A 20,494-nucleotide genomic window follows, 5' to 3' on the forward strand; every position below is an offset into this window, starting at 1 on the left:
ACCACAGCTGTAGCTGGAGCGCTGGGTGCCAGCACTCGCAAGGGCTGTGCACTCAACCAGCAAAATGCCAGAAGAGGAGGTGATAATAACCCACACCCTCAGTGGATACAAGGGAACAAGATGGAAAAGTCACAGCACATGGAAAACAGACTGTGAAAAGCCAGCAGCCATCCAACACTGAGCCTAGTGACAGACACTGTCCAAACCAGAACAGGCAGCCACCACTCAGGGAGTCAGGCACTCCAGACCTGCACTGGCAGGCACTCTGCAGGCAGGACTCTCTCTCTGACTCCCCTAGAGCCCACGTCACATGGCTGCTGTGCATGGCTGTAACAAAGGACAAGCTGGGAGCACCTGCTGCCAAGAGCACTCCCTCCTAAGTGGGCTCCGGGACACCGAGCCTCTGCCCCTTCAGGTGACTGCTGGGGAATTTCACGTTCTTCCCTTGATGGCTTAAAAATGTCACAAACTGACTTCCTGTGCTCATTTTCCACAGCATCCCACTCACCCCTCGTGGGCCTGCTGTCAGGAAGCCACTGTGAGAAGTCCCATCCTGGCCACTGCCTATGCTCCCGTCCCTCTGTAAAGAAGGTCTGTTTGTTTACACTCTCTCTACCCTGATCCCATTAAAGACCTGAATTACTAGAGCACATGCGGAGTGGGTTAGGAAAATCACAGAAATCCAGGACCAAGGAACTGTTAAGGACGCGGAGACTATAGGCTGGTAACAGACTGAGCACAAACCACAGGAGTCTGGGGGAGGGGGGAGATCACTCCTCAAGGGAGGCAAAGCCATTTGGCATCTGAAAGAAACTTCTTATCTAAGTCTTCCTCTAGGGTACACAACCTGAGGAAGGTGCTATAGACAGGAGCCACAGGTCTGCACATCCCTCAAGACCTCAGGCTCCACAACACCTGGGGTTCCCTGAGAACAGGAAGTCAAGTAATACCCCTCCATCTCTGGATGCAGAAGCTGTCTACCAACCCAGCAACACCCCTGCACCTTAGCCGTGCCACCTATCAACACACTGTACCCCCATGCAGGCACTCCACCTGTCACCCAGCAACACCCCTACAATCCATACACTACCATACAGGTGCTCCGCCTGTCACCCAGCAACACCCCTACAATCCATACACTACCATACAGGTGCTCCACCTGTCACCCAGCAACACCCCTACAATCCATACACTACCATACAGGCACTCCACCTGTCACCCAGCAATACCCCTACAATCCATACACTACCATACAGGTGCTCCGCCTGTCACCCAGCAACACCCCTACAATCCATACACTACCATACAGGCACTCCACCTGTCACCCAGCAACACCCCTACAATCCATACACTACCATACAGGTGCTCCGCCTGTCACCCAGCAACACCCCTACAATCCATACACTACCATACAGGTGCTCCGCCTGTCACCCAGCAACACCCCTGCACCTTAGCCGTGCCACCTATCAACACACTGTACCCCATGCAGGCACTCCACCTGTCACCCAGCAACACCCCTACAATCCATACACTACCATACAGGTGCTCCGCCTGTCACCCAGCAACACCCCTACAACCCATACACTACCATACAGGTGCTCCGCCTGTCACCCAGCAACACCCCTACATCTGCACCATATGGAAGCTCCTGTTATCAAGCAACACCTCTGACCCTCCGTGTACATGTTCTGCCTGTCACTCAACAACTCTGCAACCTTCCTCACCATGCAGCTGCTCCACATGACAATCCTCAACATCCACCTGGTTGTCACCCACTACAGCTTAGGGAGATAATGGGACAGAGATATGCTACCCACATGAACCAAGGCTGCAGAGTGTCACAATGGAATTGGACCCTTACCTTCCAAGGCCTGAATCTCTAGCTGAAGATCAGCTAGCTTCTCCTAGAACAGTAACCTAGTTACCTACTCATCTCAGAAGGGCTTTGTTAAGTTGGGAGCATAGCCCCCAGCCCCTGGCATCCATCTCAGCACCCCTGGCCTGGGAGTTGCTTTGGTCTGGACTCCAAATCCCAGCATGCCAGGACCACTCCCACAAGGTATTTAAGGGGCCTCCCAGAGGAGAAACACATGGTTTTCGGGTCTGCATGGGCTCCCTGCTTTCCTGTCTCCCCGCCATGCACTCGGCCACCCGAGAGCGTCATTCTTAATAAAACGATACACATTTTGATTCGGTTTGATTTGACCTAATTAGATTTCTTCTGCCGACGGAGCTGTCTCTTATTATTTTTACTTAACAGGCTTCATGTCATCTTTTACAAAAGTTGGTCAGATTATGTAAGCAGTACATCATTTGGCAAACACATTACATTGAAAATACCCTAACGTCTTTCACTTTTTCCTGATACTTCCATTTTAAGAGGTTTGATTACAAAAGTGCCCATGCATGCTAGATGGGTATAATTAATGTATGAAAATTAATGGGGCACGGGCTGGAGAGATGGCTCAGCGGTTAAGAGCATTGCCTGCTCTTCCAAAGGTCCTGAGTTCAATTCCCGGCAACCACATGGTGGCTCACAACCATCTGTAATGAGGTCTGGTGCCCTCTTCTGATCTGCAGGCATACACACAGACAGAATATTGTATACATAATAAATAAATATTAAAAAAAATTAATGGGGCTGTAAGTTTATAAACTGTGCACATTTAAGATGTAAGTCTATTTTAACATTTAAAAGAAAATGCCCATTTCAAGCAGTCAAGTAAAAATTTTCAACTAGTCATAGTACAAATAATATAGAAAAAATACACGTGTGTGTGCACAGGCAATAAGCTATTACTTGTACAGTTAAATGCAGTAGAGCAAAAGGAGAGGGAGGGAGGGAGGGAGGGAATGTGTGTGTGTGTATAAAAAGAATGGGTTTCAGAAAACAAAGCCAGCACTTTAAGTCAAATTAGTGAAGAACAAATTTGCATCTAAACACTGCACCTGTGGGACTTGGACGAAGAAGACCACCCCTCACCTGGTACAGCAGATTCTAACAAGAGCACCAATCCACCCATGCACAGCTCCGGGGCACTGTCAATCTTCCCTCCTGTTTGTGTTCACATAATGACTTTCCCACCAGAATCCTCAGAAAGCAAACGCACTCACTCCTGAGGTGGAGGGAAGTAGGGAGGGCGCAGCTGTTTTAAGTTTTAAAGTAACACTAGACAGCAGACTGAATTATTCCGGGAGCATTAATATGGTAAAAGGGAGGCCTTTCTGCTACAATGAACATAAATTGGATGTTGATGGGCCCTCTGCAAGCATCACGAGCTTTAGCTTCCCTGTATTTATGGTTCATGTATTAGAGAAGCAACCAGTTCATTCCTGGCTCTGCAATTAACACTAATGGGTTTTACTTTAGTCAGGATCCCATCTGTACTTTGGATTATTTGACTTCTTTCTCTTACATTTGAAATATAACTCCAAAAACACCAGGCTCTGATTGCCTCCTTTGTTTGCAAGTGATTTACATTAGAAGAGGATCTTAAAATTTGCTGTTGGCCTCAAAGCCCCCATTCAACCTCACAGGCTGTTTCCCTGGGCTTCCTCCCCTACTCTGTTAGGAAACAGCACTTGGCAGCAAACCTAACTGAGTACTCTCACAACGAGACAGGCTGGGCAGCTGCCCTCAGCCTCCACTGCTAGCGCAGGCCGTTACTCAGGAAGCTGCGCTGCACAGAAGGGGCTCACTGACCAAGCTAATCCAGCACAGCCCGAGTGTCAGAGAGGACAAGACATAAAGGTGAGGTGTTTCACAAACACATCATCCCAGTAATCAATTCTCTAAGATCTGCATCATCAAACTACAAGATGACTGACATTTCCTGTGGAAGTAAAGCGTGACATGGTTAGCCTGTGCTATGACTGTGACCCAGTCATTAAATTATTTCTAAGACACTAAAAGCATTTAAGCCAACCTGATGCTCTTTGAGCAAATCTTACTAATTGTCTAAGGCAGCAAGAAGACTTCACTTATTTCTAGTTCACACAATTGTGACTTTTACAGTGGTACATGGAAGTAAATTATGGGCTTTCACATGTCTGCTAATCACATTTTACTTGGTTGGACACTAGCTCCCTTTCTATGGTCCTGTCCCTCAACCTGGATTTCAGTCAGATACTCAGACTTTGAGGAGATCCTAACCACGCAGCTCTGAGTCGATGCTGTCATGTAACGTGCTCTCTGCTCCCTCAGTGCAGACTCTGACTCTATGCAGCCCCATGCTGATGACTGCCACACTGTCTGGCATAGCTTCTGCCTTTCTGGGCATGGTCATGACTTCTGGAACAGTACACACGCTCTTTTAAATAGGAGAGGACAGCTGACTATGGCGGCACACTCCTACAATTCCTGTACTAGGGAGGTGCAGGCCAGAGGACCAAGGCCAGCATGATATATGAGACTTTGTCTCAAAACAAGTCAAATAAATCAGAACAAACACAGGTATAAATTTGTCAGAGTAAAATTTTTAAGAAAACAAAAATAATAAACATTAGTAAATACATGTTAAATAGCACTCCTACAGGAAGGAAATAAATGTACAAAGCAAAAACAAGGTAAGAGAAGTCAGGCTCTTCCCCAGAGAAGCTCAAAATAATCCCAAGCAGGTCAAGGAAAGACTAAGAATAGAAGTGGAAGATGGCGTGGCTCAGTAGGGAAGCATAAGAGTGCACAGGGCCCTGGCTCTATACATGTGCACACAAACCATGACGGAACAACATCAACAAGGAAAAGCACCTAAGATCTTCCCTTGGAGATAAGGTGCCCATCAGCTCAGGACACAGAAAAGGGCCGTGTGTTAAACAGTTGAAAGTTTGCACAGAACTGCTGAACGGTGCTGGCACCTGAACCCACCTGGTCACACCCGGCGTTCACCAACTCCTGAAGCATCTGCCGGTTTACTTCTGCTGTGGCCGAAGTGCCCGATTCATTGGCAAAAGGCAGTAGGGAATATCGGATTTCCCTGAGCGCTTTTTGGTAAGGTCCAAACTTGGGGGTGGCTCTCATCTGCTGCTGCCTGGAGGCATCTTTGCTCCCCAGGACTTTGGCATCCAGGGAAGTGTCACTGTTTGGTCCCACAGGCAGCCCCTGGGTGGAAGACTTGGACGGCTGCTTTAGCCCCTCCCGGATCTCTTGCAATCGCTGCCGGCTATTTCCAGAGTAAGTTGTGGCAGGAAAAGTCTTTGGCCTCATCGTTAGTCCAGTTTCCTTTTACCATAAATACAATCTTCTCAATGTGTCTTATTATTTAAAAAGAGAACGGGCAATCACGTCAGTTAATTGTAAACATATTTTCAGAACAGCTTCCTTTCAAACATCTTCTGTCCTTCAATTTCTGTAGTTCCTAAAGAGAACCTAAAATTTTCCAGAGTTTTCATTTTGAAGATCATCATTCCCTGAAAAAGAAAACAGGACAAAAACATTCGTTTGTGGATTTCACATCCTGTTAAAGTTGCTTTGCAGAAGTGCACGGTGATTTGGAGATATTCTACCCAGAGAGTAAAGAAGCAGCGCATTGCCTTCAGAAGCGTCAGTACGATCTTTCTTGCTCTAGAGCCACCCTGAGAAAGCTCCTGTAACAGGAAGCCTACAGCTGAGTGCACCCCCACAAACACCACGCGGGGCAACACTGGAGTCTCAACAACTGCCAGCTCACTGTCATGTAATTCTGGACACAGCTTGAGGATCTGGGGTTAAACATACTAAGTACATTTCTGGCTTGTCCCTAATATCAATCAATTCCTGATCCACACCCCTGTCCCTGTGGCTCTCAACATCCTCACCCACCTGTGGCTGTGATCCTTCACATTTTTTGAAAAATTTCCTGATGAAACCCTCTCCAATATTCTGAAAAATAAGGTCAAAACTCATCATATTGAAGGGATCTTCCACTGCAGTTCAAAGCGGTTTGCACTCAGTACCTTGAATACGCTTTATGCTGAGAGATGGCTCAGAGGACCAGGGTTCACTTCCCACCACCCCCAGGGTAGGACACAACCACTGTAACTCCAGTTCAGGGGATCTAATGCCCTCTTCAGGCACCAGCCACAAATGTGGCGCACATACATATATGCAGGCAAAACACTCATATGTGTGAAATAAATACATCTTTTTTTTAAAAATATATTTATTTATTTATTATATATGCAATATTCTGTCTGTGTGTATGCCTGCAGGCCAGAAGAGGGCACCAGACCCCATTACAGATGGTTGTGAGCCACCATGTGGTTGCTGGGAATTGAACTCTGAACCTTTGGAAGAGCAGGCAATGAATGCTCTTAACCTCTGAGCCATCTCTCCAGCCCCAAATAAATACATCTTTAAAAGGGAAGCGAGAGAGAGCCAGAGAGTCCCTCTTAGCAAAGTCGTGCTTAGGAGTGGGAGACTATCCTCAGGATGTGCACTGGGACTTGTCCCTGGCCTGGCTAACATGTGGTCTGCTCCTCTCGACACTAGTCAGCAACCCCAGCCACTAGCTGCTCCAGGATCACAAGGGAGAAGCATGACACTCTGCAACATTCTGAGCTGTGAGGATCTGTGGGTTGAATGTATCTCCCGCTCACAGTATTTCCAACTTATGATGCATCTATCAAAAGGTAACCCAATCACACACCAAGAGGCACTGGCACCCACCACAGCGAAGCCTTGGCACTCTCCACTGTGCCCACTCACAACTTTTTTCACCCACAGGGGCCCCTTTACCTGTTGTCTTTTGCCCTCCCCCAACTCCCTCTTACTCTACAGAGCCCAGTAAGTTGACTTCAAAGGATAAACTTTTGAGTTTCAATAAACAAGGTTAAAACTGCCTCCTCAAAGAACAGCCTCTAAAGAATAGCTTCAGTAGGTAACCCCACCACAAACAAGACCCTGTTTATAGACACCTTTATGTGTGGTAGAAATAAATAGTATTATCCAATACTGACTACAGGCCAGAGACTGTCACAAGTTTTACTTGAATTAACTCATGTTACATAACCACATAGAGCAGGAAATACTAGAGATAACATTAAAATGACTGCTTTGTATGGGGACAGTGGTCTTTACTGCCACAACTTGCCACGTTATTGGAAGAACTGAGGAGAATCCACAAAAAGAACCAGACTAAATTCTCAACGTGAAATCTCTATTTTAATACAAGGTTTCTAGTACCCTGAGTCACTGAAATAGTTGTATAAGGCAATAAAGAGAGTGAGTGGGCTATGAGATCCAGACAGCTGAGCCCCTGGCCCAGGCTGGCTAAGGCCCAGGAGCCTAGAACTCTGCTGGACTGATGTAAAATGGGACATATTGCAAGCACATGCATTTCCAGGGACTTCCTGGTCTGAGCATCTGTTTTGAAAGACCTAGATCTCTAAAACCATAAGCTCACATTTCAACAAACCCTGAGGGCTCCTGAGAGCCCACAGAGCATGTGCGGAGGGTCCTGGAGAGACTCGAAAGGCTGGGAACTCGAAAGGATACTACTTTTCGCCCAGAATTCACACAGACATGTGGTATCTAAGCTTTAATTTTCTTCCCTTTCTTTGAAAATGCCTATGATAAACACTTGATAAAGGGCACTCAGGGAGAAAAGGTCTGCTTGGATCCAAGTTACAGCCCATCATTAAATGACACCTGTCACACGCGGAGAGAAAATGCAAGCATCCCTGCTCCCTCACTCTGTACTCCGACAGCCCAGGATCCCCCAGAATGGTGGGGCTCATATGAGTGAGTCTTCTTCAGTGGAATACAATACAATCAAAACTGTCTCCACAGACACGCCCACAGGCCAAACTGACCAACCAATCACAATAAGACTCTTTCCCGTGTGACTATGACAATTAATCTCACAGTGCCCTATCTTTATAAGGCATGGACTTGACACAGTGCGTTTATGCTACCCTCTACTCAGTATCTAGCCTATCCACTCTGCAAACAGGGAAGGAAGTGTCTTTTTTTAAAAAGGTTTAAAAAATTTACTTTCTCCACATAAATGTTTGCCTCTATGTATGTGTGTGCACCTGATGCATGCCTGGTTCCCGGAACTGGAGTGAGTGAGACCCATGTAGGTATTAGGGATGGGACCCTCATCCTCTAACCCCTGAGACATCTCCCCAGTCCTGGGGGCATCTTTTTTGAGAGAAGGCCTTGCTCTATAGCAAATATAGGAACTCCCAGTCCTGTTGCCTCAGCCTCCCCACAGCTTATGCCTACTAAGCTTCAGGCAGCGACAGAATGAGCAGGAACCTCACCTTCAGCAGTTCACAGTGAACTGGGGCAGAGGGTAAGGGAAGCAAGGACTGAGAGAAAGAGAAGCCCAAAGGAGAGGAATCCAGCACAGGATGGAGGATGGAGGGAAAGTCAAAGAAGCAGAAGATAAGGAGTCTGACTGGGGGTGGGGATGGGGGTGGAATTCCAGCTGGAGGGAAGAACGCAGGCTCCTCTAGTGAGGCTGGGGACAAACCAGAGGATTCTCTTGAAGTGCCTTTAGCAAATGTCATTCTGGTCTCGGTGCAGAAGCCAGGCTAGGAGCAGGGCCCTGGCCAGGAATCTGGGGACTGATTGAGAGATGTAGAACAGGGAAGGGCTTCCGGACCTAGTCACACCAAGCCAGAGGTCTGGGCTTAAAGGCATAAGTAGCTATCGTCAGAGTCCCAGGTATTTAACCAGCCTGTAGGCTACCCATTCACACATGCCATAGGGTCATCAGGACAGAGAGTAGATGTCCCTCCTGGAACTTTCCTCTAGGAAGGTATGGTCTGTACTTTACTACAAAAGACCCTAGCGGACCAAAGAAAACGAGAGCCCTTTCACACATCTCGCCAGGGCAAGGGCTGTGCAGAAAACAGCGATTCAAAGTTCTGTTAAACGAGAGCAAGCCACATTTCCTGCCCATCCCATAGCGAAGGCTGGGTCACGGTAACAAAGAAAGCCCTGGTGGTCTCAGGCCTTCCAAGTTTCCCTGGGATTTGTTCTGAAACAGAGGCTGCTCCCAGGAAAAAAAGGACTGGGGACCACGGGCAATCTTTTCCTAGCATATGATCATTAGGCTCACAGCATTCACAAGGAGCTCAGATGCTCAGAAACTAAACCAGTCACATCAGACGGCACACCCCCCCCCCCATGCCCAGATCGGGGGCACCCATTTTCTTGACTTCTAATACCTAGGATCAGTCTGACCAGCTTTTGTACTTTCTACTATGTGGTTATGTAGCCTCTGGCTTCTGTTTCACCACTCTGGGCACGACGCTTGCTCACTCATCCACGCCACGCCCTCACCCATCGTTATACGGTGCTGGTGCCTCTCAGGTCACACTGAACCAGCCCAGGGCCTGTAGCAAGAGGCAGGGGCGAGGGGTCTGCTCTAAGCCCTTGCTTCCCCCATCAGCACTTGCTACGGTTCCTGGGAGGTCATGGTAGCTGATGTGACATCTGTGAGGAAAGAAGAAGATGCGATTCATTTCTATTGTGCAGCAGTTCTTGCCCCGGGATATTTCCCAAGGCTGGCAGGCACAGCCCTGACCACAGACAGCCAACTTTGATGCCGCCTGTCATAACCTGGCATAGAGTGGGACAGGAAGAGTCTAAACCAAAGGGGTGGCAGAAACTGGACCAACTTCCGGACGTGGGAAAAACTGAAATGGTCTCAGCAGCACAGGTCACAGAAGAGGCAGTCACGAGCACTGTGCAGAAAACGTTCACACCACCAGCGACGGTGACTGCTACCGCCTGTGTCCTCTGAAGTGGCCCAGAGTCTCCAAGTATGCTAAACACGCACTCGAATGAACGGCTGTACTTGTGGTATGAGGCCCACCCTCATATATGTAGGACTTCTGACAGTCAACAAAATGAACTTCCATACAAGGGGTGCCTCTCACTGCTTAAGAATGAGATTCAGACTGTGCAGCTTAAACTTCAAGACGGAAGACAGACAAAATAACCAATTATTTAAGCACAAATGTGTTAATGAAAAAATTGACAAAAACAAAGAATTCTAGGGCTCTAACACAGGCTAGTATCTGGAAGATAAAGAGAAGTGTCCCGGTCTAATAGCACTGAGAGGTAGCACCCATCAGACCTGGTGATGCTCATGGGAAGGGCTGAAGTAGTGTATCACAGCGATACACACCTAAGGGTTCAGAATGAGCAGTATAACATTTTACTCAGATCAGGAGACAAGAAGCAGCCAAAACTCAGCATGATAACTAAAGACACCAAGCTGAATACAGAGGCAGAATGTCCATGTGTCTCCTTTGTCCGTCAGGGTGTAAGGATGGCCTGGGAAACTGAAAACGACTTCTGAGTGTGGAAGAGAAGAGCACAAGGAAAAAAAGCCAGTCCAGCCGTGTCCCAAGCCAACTGAGACATGGACCTGCAGCCAAACACTAGGTTGCACAGGTCTGAGCAGTAGCTCAGCTTCAGGAAGTGACCACAGCCCAACAGGCAGGTCGGAGTTGACTCTTAGGTCCCATGCAACTTAAAAGCACCAGGTCTTTCCTTGCATCTGAATGGCACAGGCCTATATGCCACTAAGAGACAATCCTAATACCTGCTGGCTCACTCCCCTGGACTGCAGGCAGGGTCTCCCTGGCTCAGCAACCTAAGGGACCACAACTGCACTTCTACACCTACTCCAGTCTACAAACAATCTGAGAGATGGGCAGATGCATTTTTGTCTGCTCACCCCTCTGCTACCCGACATGCGGCCATATATACCCAGGATACGCCTGTTCAGAAGCAGTCCCCTAGAGCCTCAGCAGGTGCTATAGAGCAGGGAGCACTGGGCTGAGCAAGAATCCACAGGGAAGCCCTTTCTCTAAGCATAACTCCAATGGCCAAAACAAATGTGCCTGAGTGGGGTCAGGCATGGTGGTGCACCCCTTTAATCCCAGCAATAGAGGCAAGTGGATCTCTGTGAATCTGGGGCCAGCCTAGTTTACACAGCAAGTTCCAGGCCAGCCATTACATACTGAGACCCTGTCTCAACAAACCAACCAAGCAAAAAAAAAAAAAAAAAAAAAAAAAAAGTGGCTGGGGGAAGCTCTCACAAAACTGTCACAAATCATCACATGTCCATGCTGTGGAACAGTCTTTGTACACTGTAAATATGTATTGCTCTCATTGTTAATTTTGGGGCAGAAAATGCTGGGAAGAAGGAAGGCAGAGTCAGAGGGTTACCAGCAAGACAGAAAGGAAGCAGGACATGCAGGAGAGGTAAAAGCCATGAGCCATGGGGCAGAATACAGATTAATATGAATGGATTAATTTAAGTTGTAAGAGCTACTTAGAAATAAGCCTGAGCTATTGGCCGAGCACTTATAATTAATATTGAATCTCTTGTGGTTATTTGGGAGCAACTGCTGGAACATAGAAAAAAACAACCTACATGTCCATGTCCTAGTACTCAGCCATCAGAAGGAAGTCCCATTACAGGCCACACTGTAGATGATCTTAGAAATATCACGCTAGCATTGAGTTGAGTGAAATTAACTGCTCAGAAAATGAAATACCAGAGTGTGTATGTGGGGGATGGGGGGTGGCACACACCTTTGATCCCAGCACTGGGGAGGTAGAGGCAGGCAGATCTTTGAGTTTGAGGCCAGACTGGTCTACATACGGAGCAAATTCCAGGACAGCCAGGGCTACACAGAGAAATCTTTCTTGGGAGAAAAAAAACAAAAAAACAACAACAAAAAAACCCAAACAAAAAAGTATGGAATAATGTACCATTCCGTATATGTTGCATACCTAGAGGGGCAAGTCCAGACACAGAACAGAGGTTAATCAGAAGCAAGAGGACAGAAGTGACTGCCTGATGGTCCAGGAGAAAGTTTTAGGTATAGACAAGTGTTGCTTGTTGCAACAACAAGAATATATTTAATGTCATGGAACTAAACTGTACATCCTCGTAAATAGTTACACACACACATTTCTCTTTCTAAATGATAGTTCCTAGATGAAAACGTGGCCCTAGTCACTGGTTCCCAAGAGTGGGGCGAAGTCCCACTCAGGCTGGAGTCTAAACTCTAGGGGCGGCTCACACACCATCCTAGCCCTTCTGTCACTCTCATACAGATACTGAAACACCAAGGGAGCGTGTCCACACAACAGCCTCACATGTGGGAGCATGTCCACACAGCAGCCTCACATGTTCCACAAACACTCCAAGCATAAAGTCAGCCAGGGAACTGGAGGTGTGGGCAGCACCCACCTAGCAAGCAGGGTCTCTGAGTTCCAGCCACAACTACTCCAATGGCACAATCCACCCTCCCCAAACAAACAAACAAACAAACAACCCACAAAGTTGGGCGTGCAGACAGGAACAGCAAGTTTAGTCTTTGGCTAGCTAGTCAATTTGCAGCTAGCCTGGACTACTGAGACCTTGTCTCAAAAGCAAACTGTTAACTAGAGCTAAGAAATACCAAGTGGTGGTGGCCTGGACCAGCAGCAGGGTCAGGGTTTTGCTGCTCCTCCCTCTCCAGGCTCACAAAGCTCGGGAGCAGGGGATTTCAGTGACACCCATGAAGCTACCATCGGCTTTCTTGAGTGTTCTGATTTTTCTCCCCATCTCTCCCCACTTCTGTGGGAAGTGTTGGTCCCAGAACGCCCCAAGAACACTGTCTTCTTAAGAGGTAGACAGCACCCACCAGTGCCCCAGGTCCGTGACAGAATCATCTAGAAAGAAGAAGGCTTTCGGTATCATTAAAAAGAGAATTCTTTTCTCAACTTGGAGACTCTGCATTTTAAGGTTTAATTTGAAGACAGTTGGTTTTACAGCCAAATCTTGAACTTTCTTTTTTTTTAAAGATTTATTTATTTATTATGTATATAGTATTCTGTTTGTCTGTATGCTTGCTGACCAGAAGATCTCGTTACAGATGGCTGTGAGCCACCATGTGGTTGCTGGGTATTGAACTCAGGACCTCTGGAAGAGCAGTCAGTGCTCTTAACCTCTGAGCCATCTCTCCAGCCCCCCAAATCTTGAACTTTTAAAAGAATTTTTTCATGGAAACATTCATCAGTCAAATGAAGACTACAGCTGGGGATGAGCTGCACTGCACTCCCACGCCATTTTAACAAGACCTGACAGATGGGAATTTCTCCTGCATCAATAAGTTTATAAATACGACCCTAAGGAATATTAAAGTAAATCTATTTTTTAATTTGTTCGGCATTAACACCTGATTTAAATGTATTTTAAAGGAAACTGAGTAAGACACTAAAACTGAAAACCTGAAACAATTTAGTCAGCTCACACCTGTGATCCCAGCATTTAGGAGCCAGGACAAGAAGACTGTCGAAAGTTCCAGGCCAGCCCGGCCTACATGGTGAATTCCAGGCTAGCCACAGCTTCCCAAAGAGACCCTATCTCAAAGAAAAGCAAAACAGAGACCCCCAAACATAAAACCTGTAACAACTCACAAGACAAAAGCACTTCACTGCAAAACTGAGCCCATTAGCAGACCTTCGGCTTAGCTGGGCCGACCAGCACCCAGTGCGGCATTTTAAGCATTCCTTCCATGCTTCCTCCCAAACCCAGTCCAGCCCTCGGCCTGATCCCGGAGAATGCTAGCAGATGTCCAAGGATGCTTACTCTCCCTTCTGCTTCCCAATCCAACCCAGGCTGCATACACACACCAACCAGCAACCACCGAACCAGCCAAAACCTGTACCTGGTATGAGAGTGCTAACGACACACACTGGCTCTAGTTTAATTTAGGGGTTTTATTTTAATTATAAAATTGTTTTCCCTTTGTTTGTATGTACGTGTGTGAACATTACAGCACACCTGTGGAGGTCAGGGACAGCTTACAGAAGTCAGCTCTTTCCTTCCTTCTACCATGTAGGTTCTGGGGACTCAAACGCAGGTCACAGGCTTGGGGCGGTGTGCCAGCCTTGTTTGTAACATGGTCTGTGTGGCCCGGGCTGTCTTAATGCCCCCACACTGGAAGGGCAAACAGAGGCCACCCCGCTATCAGTTCTCTTCATTTGCTCACATGGTTCAGGGGTTTGGGGGAGTGGGTATTTTAAAACACTATTTCTTGGACCAAAACCTCCAGTTATTATTTAAATCACATTCCCACTAGAAGCAACGACGAAACTAAATCAAGTGGACAGGTCAGGCCTTGAGCCAGACACTAAATGTCAACCTCGCATACCACCCCAGTCCCATCCAGGCCGGAAGGCCACAGGCTGAAACTGTCCCTGCTCTAAGGAGGGCAGCGACAATCTTCCTAGAGGTTCAGGAAAACACCGTTTTCCCACTCTCCAATAACCAGCATACAGCCTTGGGTGCCTGTGCAGTGGCCAGAGGAGCCAAATGCACTCCTCCCTGCAGAATTCCTAAGAATGAGTAGCTAAAGAGGACAGGGCAGGCCACTCCCAGCAGGGCTGCACATCTCTGAGCAAGCTTCCTCTGCACCCACCCCTCTCAAGTTCCCCCGTATTCCCCACTTGGGAGTCAGAATGCGTATCCCATTGGAGAATCACAGCCGGTGATCAACCCAGCTAAAGAACCATGTGTGGCCGGGCGGTGGTGGCGCACGCCTTTAATCCCAGCAGTCGGGAGGCAGAGGCAGGCGGATCTCTGTGAGTTCGAGACCAGCCTGGTCTACAAGAGCTAGTTCCAGGACAGGCTCCAAAGCTAGAAAAACCAAAAAAAAAAAAAAAAGAACCGTGTGTGTGTGTGTGTGTGTGTGTGTGTGTGTGTGTGTGTGCAGGCGTGTGTGTCCGCCTGTTGACGCAAGAGTCTTCCAGGCGGAAGACCACTTAGAGAAAACCCTCGGGAGGGAGGAAGAGCTGAAGGGCTCTGGCTGCTGAAGGAGTGTGGAGCTAATAATCTTGGAGTCTCCAACTTCCACATAAAGGCTTGAACGTACGAGTGAAGAATGTATCCAGGGAGACAGACAATGCTGGGGAGGGGGCAGGTGCTGTCTGGGAGACTTTTAATATTTAAGAAAATAAAGCAGAAGAGCCAGGAGGTTGGGTGGAGTTCATTAGTAATGGGAAGCGCTAGCTCTCAGCATTCTGGCTCCAGATAACTGCTAGAGGCAAGGAGCTTCCTGGTCTAAACCCAGGCCTACTTCAGTCAAAAGCAACTTCCACTCTTCAAGGTCTGACTTGGAGATCTGTGCGGTCTGCAATGGTATCTTAGCAATCAGGGCCAACAAGGAAAGCAATGAAATAAAACGGCTTTCCTTCTTCAGCCAGAAAAATCCCATGTATGCCAAATATTGGCACATAAACAAAAAGTACTTATTAACTTTACAAAAAAAACCCCACCACTCTTACAATTAAGTCGACTGAGTCTAGACATTAACCAACATAAAGTATTTGCCAAGTGAATGGCAAGCATTAAAGAATGCCAAATTTACTTCCTAATTTTAGCATCACCACCAATTATCTTGATTTCCAACATTACTGTTTTATTATACCTTCAAGATGAAACAATAAATCAAGCACCATTCGGCTTCAAAGCATTGAGCTCAGGGACAGCAGCAACCCAAGCAGATCCTTAAACACTCAGGGCGCCCCTCAGAGGGTGGCACTGAACTGACCAAGGAAAGAAACAGCCCTCTACTACTGGAAGAGGTACTTCTCCGCACGCCAGCTGCTTCAGGGGAATCAGCAATCCACAGGCTTTTTAGAAGGACGGAGATTTCTGGGAATTCCTACAGCTTCCACAAAGCTGACCTCCGAGGACTACTTTAAAAGTCTACCCATTTGCAGAACTGATTTAGTCAAGACAATGTAAATACATTGCCTTCATCAACTGCAGTCCTTCGAGCATACTATTTTTAAATAGTATAGAATACTGCCTGGAAGTTTCATATTACAAGCACGAAATAGAAAACGTTGTGTTGGTCTGTATTTCCCAACACAAACACAACACCCTCACCCCACGTTACCCCCCCCCAAAGCTCCCCAAAAGCTTTCGTATACAAGCTTAGGGTGGATTTACCAGTTCCAACCCCTCCATTCCACTCTCCAGTGGGCTTTAAGTACACAGGGCAGGCTATTTACAACACAGCATTTAAAATAACAAGGCATTTTATTGTAACGTGTTCCCCGCCCACCACTGAAAGTCCCTCCCACCAAAGCTGTGATTTGCTAAGAAAAGAAATACCGACAGACAGCTCCAATTTACACTTAATACTATTCCAACGAGATGGAGAGGCTGAAGAATATAACTCTTGGCTCAAAACTTCGGGGATTCTGTAACTGTTCTAGGAACTGCACAGCAGCCTCTGTTGGTACCATACGCAGCTGACACTCGAAACGCGGTAAAAGTTCAGCAATTTCAAAGGAACCATGGTAGATTTGTTCCACAGTCTTCTCTAGACCGGGATAACGAGACGATATTTTACAAGAGGCCGAATACTGTAATGTTTTGTTAATTGCAGTTAAGTTAAAACAGGCTTCCTAAGCAGCGTCTACATTCCTGTACTGGGAGATTTTTGTTAACGCCTTATTACAACAGTTGCCAAGGGGGGGGGATCATAAAAAGTGGCTTAATCTCCAGATTTAGCCCTCAAAAATGGTGAGCATCATTTAACCAAGGGTTAAACTAAAAATACGGCGCAAGATTTCCCACAAACCCCTAAATAAACAGCCACATTACAAGCAAGCAGAAAAGGTTTAAAGAAGTAAAAGTCCTCCCTTAAACTTTTTGTCAACAAAATCTGCACGTCCCGTTCTCTCCCGTCCCCTCGCAGGCGTTTGTTTTCACCCGGCGGCCTCGAGTACGAGGCCGGTAGCGGAGGTCGCCCCGGGTGAGACTGCTCATGTGTGGGTGACCTGGGCTGGGGACCAGCGCTACGAACTCAGGCCGCAGAGTGGCGGAGGGGAGGAGGAGCCGAGGCCGGCCGGGGAGAAGTCGGCTCCGGAGAGGCGTTACGCAACGGCCCCGCACCGGACGACGCGGCCAGGGACGGGACACCGGGCGGGGACTGCGCCGCCGAGGGCCCGGGGAGGGACCGCGCGCAAGGCCGCGAGCGCGCGTGGTGGACGGCGCGACGCTCCGGAGGCCCAGGTTGGGCGGGGTCGGCGCCGCGGGACGCGGGGTCTCGGCCTCCGGACGCCGCCGCAGAGCACAACAAAGCCGTCCCACCGCCTCCACCCACTGCCTCGCACCCGCCCGGTACCGGCTCGGTGGACTCTCCGCGGCCCGCAGGGCGGCTCGACCGCGGGACCGGGCGGGACCGCGCGGGCGGAGCCCCGTCCGGACAAACTTCCCGGCCGCGGTCCCTCACCTCCGGGAGCGCTCTACACCCTCGGCGGCATCCTGGCCCGCGGCTCCGGGACCTCGCGCGCCGGGAGACCGGGCGCCGGTGGCGGCAGTGGTTGCTGACCCCGTAGGGTCGGGGGATCCCGGAGAAGCGGTGGCGGCGCTGGCGGCGGCGGCGGCTCCATCTTCCCGGGGCGCTCACGCCGCGGTTCCGACGCGAAGACCCGAGCGGGACATTCGCTACATTGTTGGCATTCCACGGGCGTCACGTGACCCCTCCTCCCGCGTCACTCCCGGCCGCACACCAGCCCGGGCGGGGCGCCCGCGGCCTCGTTCCCGGCCGCCCGCCCGCTCCGCCTCGCCGGCCGCTTCCTTCGCCGCCCTGCCCGGCCGCCGCCACCTGCCCGGCGCGCGGTTCGCCTCGGAAGTCGCCGCTTCTCCCAAGCTCCTCGTACCAGTCGGCTAAAAAAAAAAAAAAAAAGTTCACGGGCTCCGGTGCCAGCCACGAAAAGTAGAGCCGGCTCTTGAGACCAGGGCGCCGAATAAAAAACCGGGACGCCTGACAATCCGTGCTTACTTAATAGGACCCAGTTTAACCAGCTTTCTCCCCAGGCACGCATTCTGCAAAGTGCCTTATGGTTTTATAGAACAGAACACTACGAACCAACCAGAGAGACAGGCGCTTACACTTCGGCCACTCCTTTAGCCTCCATTTGGGGATTTGGTCCAGGGACAGATGCTGAGAAGAAATAACAGCGTGGAAGCCAAGTCCTCCATCTACTATTGGTTCTCTAACATCACACTTCCCACCACCTACGGTCTGTGGTAAGTGATGGTGAGGACTAATGGTTTTTAAAAGTCAACCTGGTTTCCTCTTTAATTAACAATCGTGACATTTGAAGTTTCAATTCCGGAAGAAACAATAACGAAGATCGTTTGTTCCAGCTTTTATTTTATTTTTGTACTGGGAAAGGAACTCGAACTGTCTCTCCTGTACTAAATTCAGCGGAACTCTTGTCCTGATTGCTTAAACCACTCGCCAAACCTTTAGCCCTGAACTGCCCCCTTTCCCAAATCCCTTGTCTTCCAGAGAATCTCCTCAGTTCTCATTTCTCCACCCATTGAACTTTAATAATTAGCATTCATTTTCTTTTGTCAGTCTGACCCTGAGTGCTTACACTGACATCTTGCAGGGTGATGGGAACCCAATGCATCGCCAACAATTTAGTCTGTAGAAGAGGAACCCACTGACAGACACCTGTGTACTCCTCCCCCCACGGCAAGCACACTGGCAGCCTTCACTGTGTGTTTAAAGTTCTTGCCTCTTGCCCTTTAAAGGTGTAAGAAACTTTGATCAAGCCAACTGTTAGTGGTGCACAATTATAAGCCCAGCCCTAGGAGGCAGAGGCAGGTGCATCTCTGAGTTCGAGGCCAGCCTGATCAACAGCGTGAGTTCCAAGACAACCATGGCTACTCAGAGAAACCAGTCTTGAAAAACAAGAAAAACAACAAAACAAAAGAAAGAAAAACTTTACTCAAATAAAAAATGCTATGAAATGGTGTCATGGTTTAGATTGTAAACGCCCCTCAAAAGTACACGTATTCAGGGGGGCCATGGTGGCGCACGCCTAACAACTTGAACAACTTGAGTGTGCAGCAGCAGAGAAGGAAAATTCACGTGGCGGTATATATGGGCACGAAGGAACTGACTTTGTTTCTGCCAAAGGATAAAGGACTGCAGATAGACTTCAGAACAAATGTGAAACAAAGAAAAGCAATTTGCAAAACTGTATATGTTATGATACTATATTCATAAATACACAGAACCTTTTGAACCTATACCAATATCTTGGGTGAGTATAAACTCTTACACACCAAATTCATGACAACACTGGCCTATGTAGAGGGAATGGAAATTGGACTGAGGAGAGAAAAATCTTCAACCTAATCTATAGTGCTTGATTGGTTTAATCAAAAAGATGACAGTGGGGCTTGGAGAGATGGCTCAGTGGTTAAAAGCATTGGGCTGCTCTTCCAGAGGACCTGGGTTCGAGTCCCAGCACCCACATGGCAGCTCACAACTGTCTGTGATCTAGCACTCTTGCTCAAACTACACATGCAGGAGGAAATGTCAATGCATATTAAGAAATGTTTTTAAAGATGAAGGTAAATTGTTAACATTTAAAAATGTTTTTCCCTTTAGATTTGTGTGTGTTTTGCTTGACTGTAGGCATGTGCGTCCCGCCAGTGCCTGGTGCCCATGGCAGGAAGGGCACTGGGTCCCCTGGAACCGGGATGGCTGGCACTGAGTCACAAACACCTTGAAGTTTTAAAATGTTTTTAAATGCATGTATTTGAGACTAGAGACAAATTGAAAACAGATGTCGAAGACAGCCAATCAACTCAGGCTTTGTGGTGCATGCTCATAGTCCCAGCACTCATGAGGTGGATACAGGAGGATCAGAGGTTTAAGGTCATCCTAAGCTACATAGTGAATTCTAGTCCAGCTTAAAGGCCAGAGACCCTACCTTTAAAATAATAATAATAAATATAATAATAATAATAAACTATAGTCTCTGAATATAGTGATTCTAGGTGATTTTTTTTTGTCGTAACTCTTGATACATCTATAGTAGGACAGCCCACAACAAAAATATTTTTAAATTAGTGAACTGTGTACACTCACATGATGTATGTAGCTGAGGAGGGAAAGATAACACAGGGTCAGCTGAGCACAACATCATTCATGACAAAATGACCATGTATAGACTGATACATTATTTGTGTGTTCTGTGCCGTAGCCTTCTCCTTCCCAGGGATACGCTGGTGTTTCCGAGTTATCTAATCTCCAAAGTAACCTGTTATTAACCCTTTCTGATAGAAAACGACCTTGAAGTGCAGAGAGCCAAGTAATTTGCCCAGGATTAAAGAGCTGGGATTTGAATCTAGATAGCACTAACTGCGGAGCTTAGGAGCCCTGAATTACTAGGCTCTCTCGAGGTAATCACAAGACGTCATGATTACAATGTGCTTATAAATACGGAAACAAGTCAAATTAACCCCTTTATGCATTTAGTGTTGCTGGTTTGTTGTTGCATCGCTAGAGGTGGCAGCCAGGGCCCCCCAGGTGCTAGGCAGACCCCCCCACTACCACTAAGCTATACCTTGAGCAATGCCTGGAGACAGGAGGCGTCAGGAGGAGAGGAGCAAAAGAGCCCAGGTCTCTAGCATCAGAGCAGAGGGCTGTCATAGACACTGGAAGCCTGCTCGCCATGGAG

General features: G+C 48.0%; 1 protein-coding gene across 1 annotated transcript in view; it reads right to left on the reverse strand.

The window, feature by feature from the left end:
* The window catches only part of Lats2 (large tumor suppressor kinase 2), a 51,547-nt gene extending 34,172 nt beyond the window's left edge, over positions 1 to 17,375 (reverse strand). The window contains exons 1-2 of the mRNA XM_075948987.1: positions 17,242 to 17,375; positions 4,865 to 5,406 (exon numbers count right to left, since the gene is read on the reverse strand). Coding sequence (XP_075805102.1) covers positions 4,865 to 5,203 — 339 coding nt within the window. The 5' untranslated portion in view covers positions 5,204 to 5,406; positions 17,242 to 17,375. The remainder of the gene's footprint in view (positions 1 to 4,864; positions 5,407 to 17,241) is intronic.
* Between the last annotated feature and the right edge of the window lie 3,119 nt (positions 17,376 to 20,494).

The sequence above is a fragment of the Microtus pennsylvanicus genome, chromosome 15 (genome assembly GCF_037038515.1).
Source record: "Microtus pennsylvanicus isolate mMicPen1 chromosome 15, mMicPen1.hap1, whole genome shotgun sequence".
NCBI lineage: Eukaryota > Metazoa > Chordata > Mammalia > Rodentia > Cricetidae > Microtus > Microtus pennsylvanicus.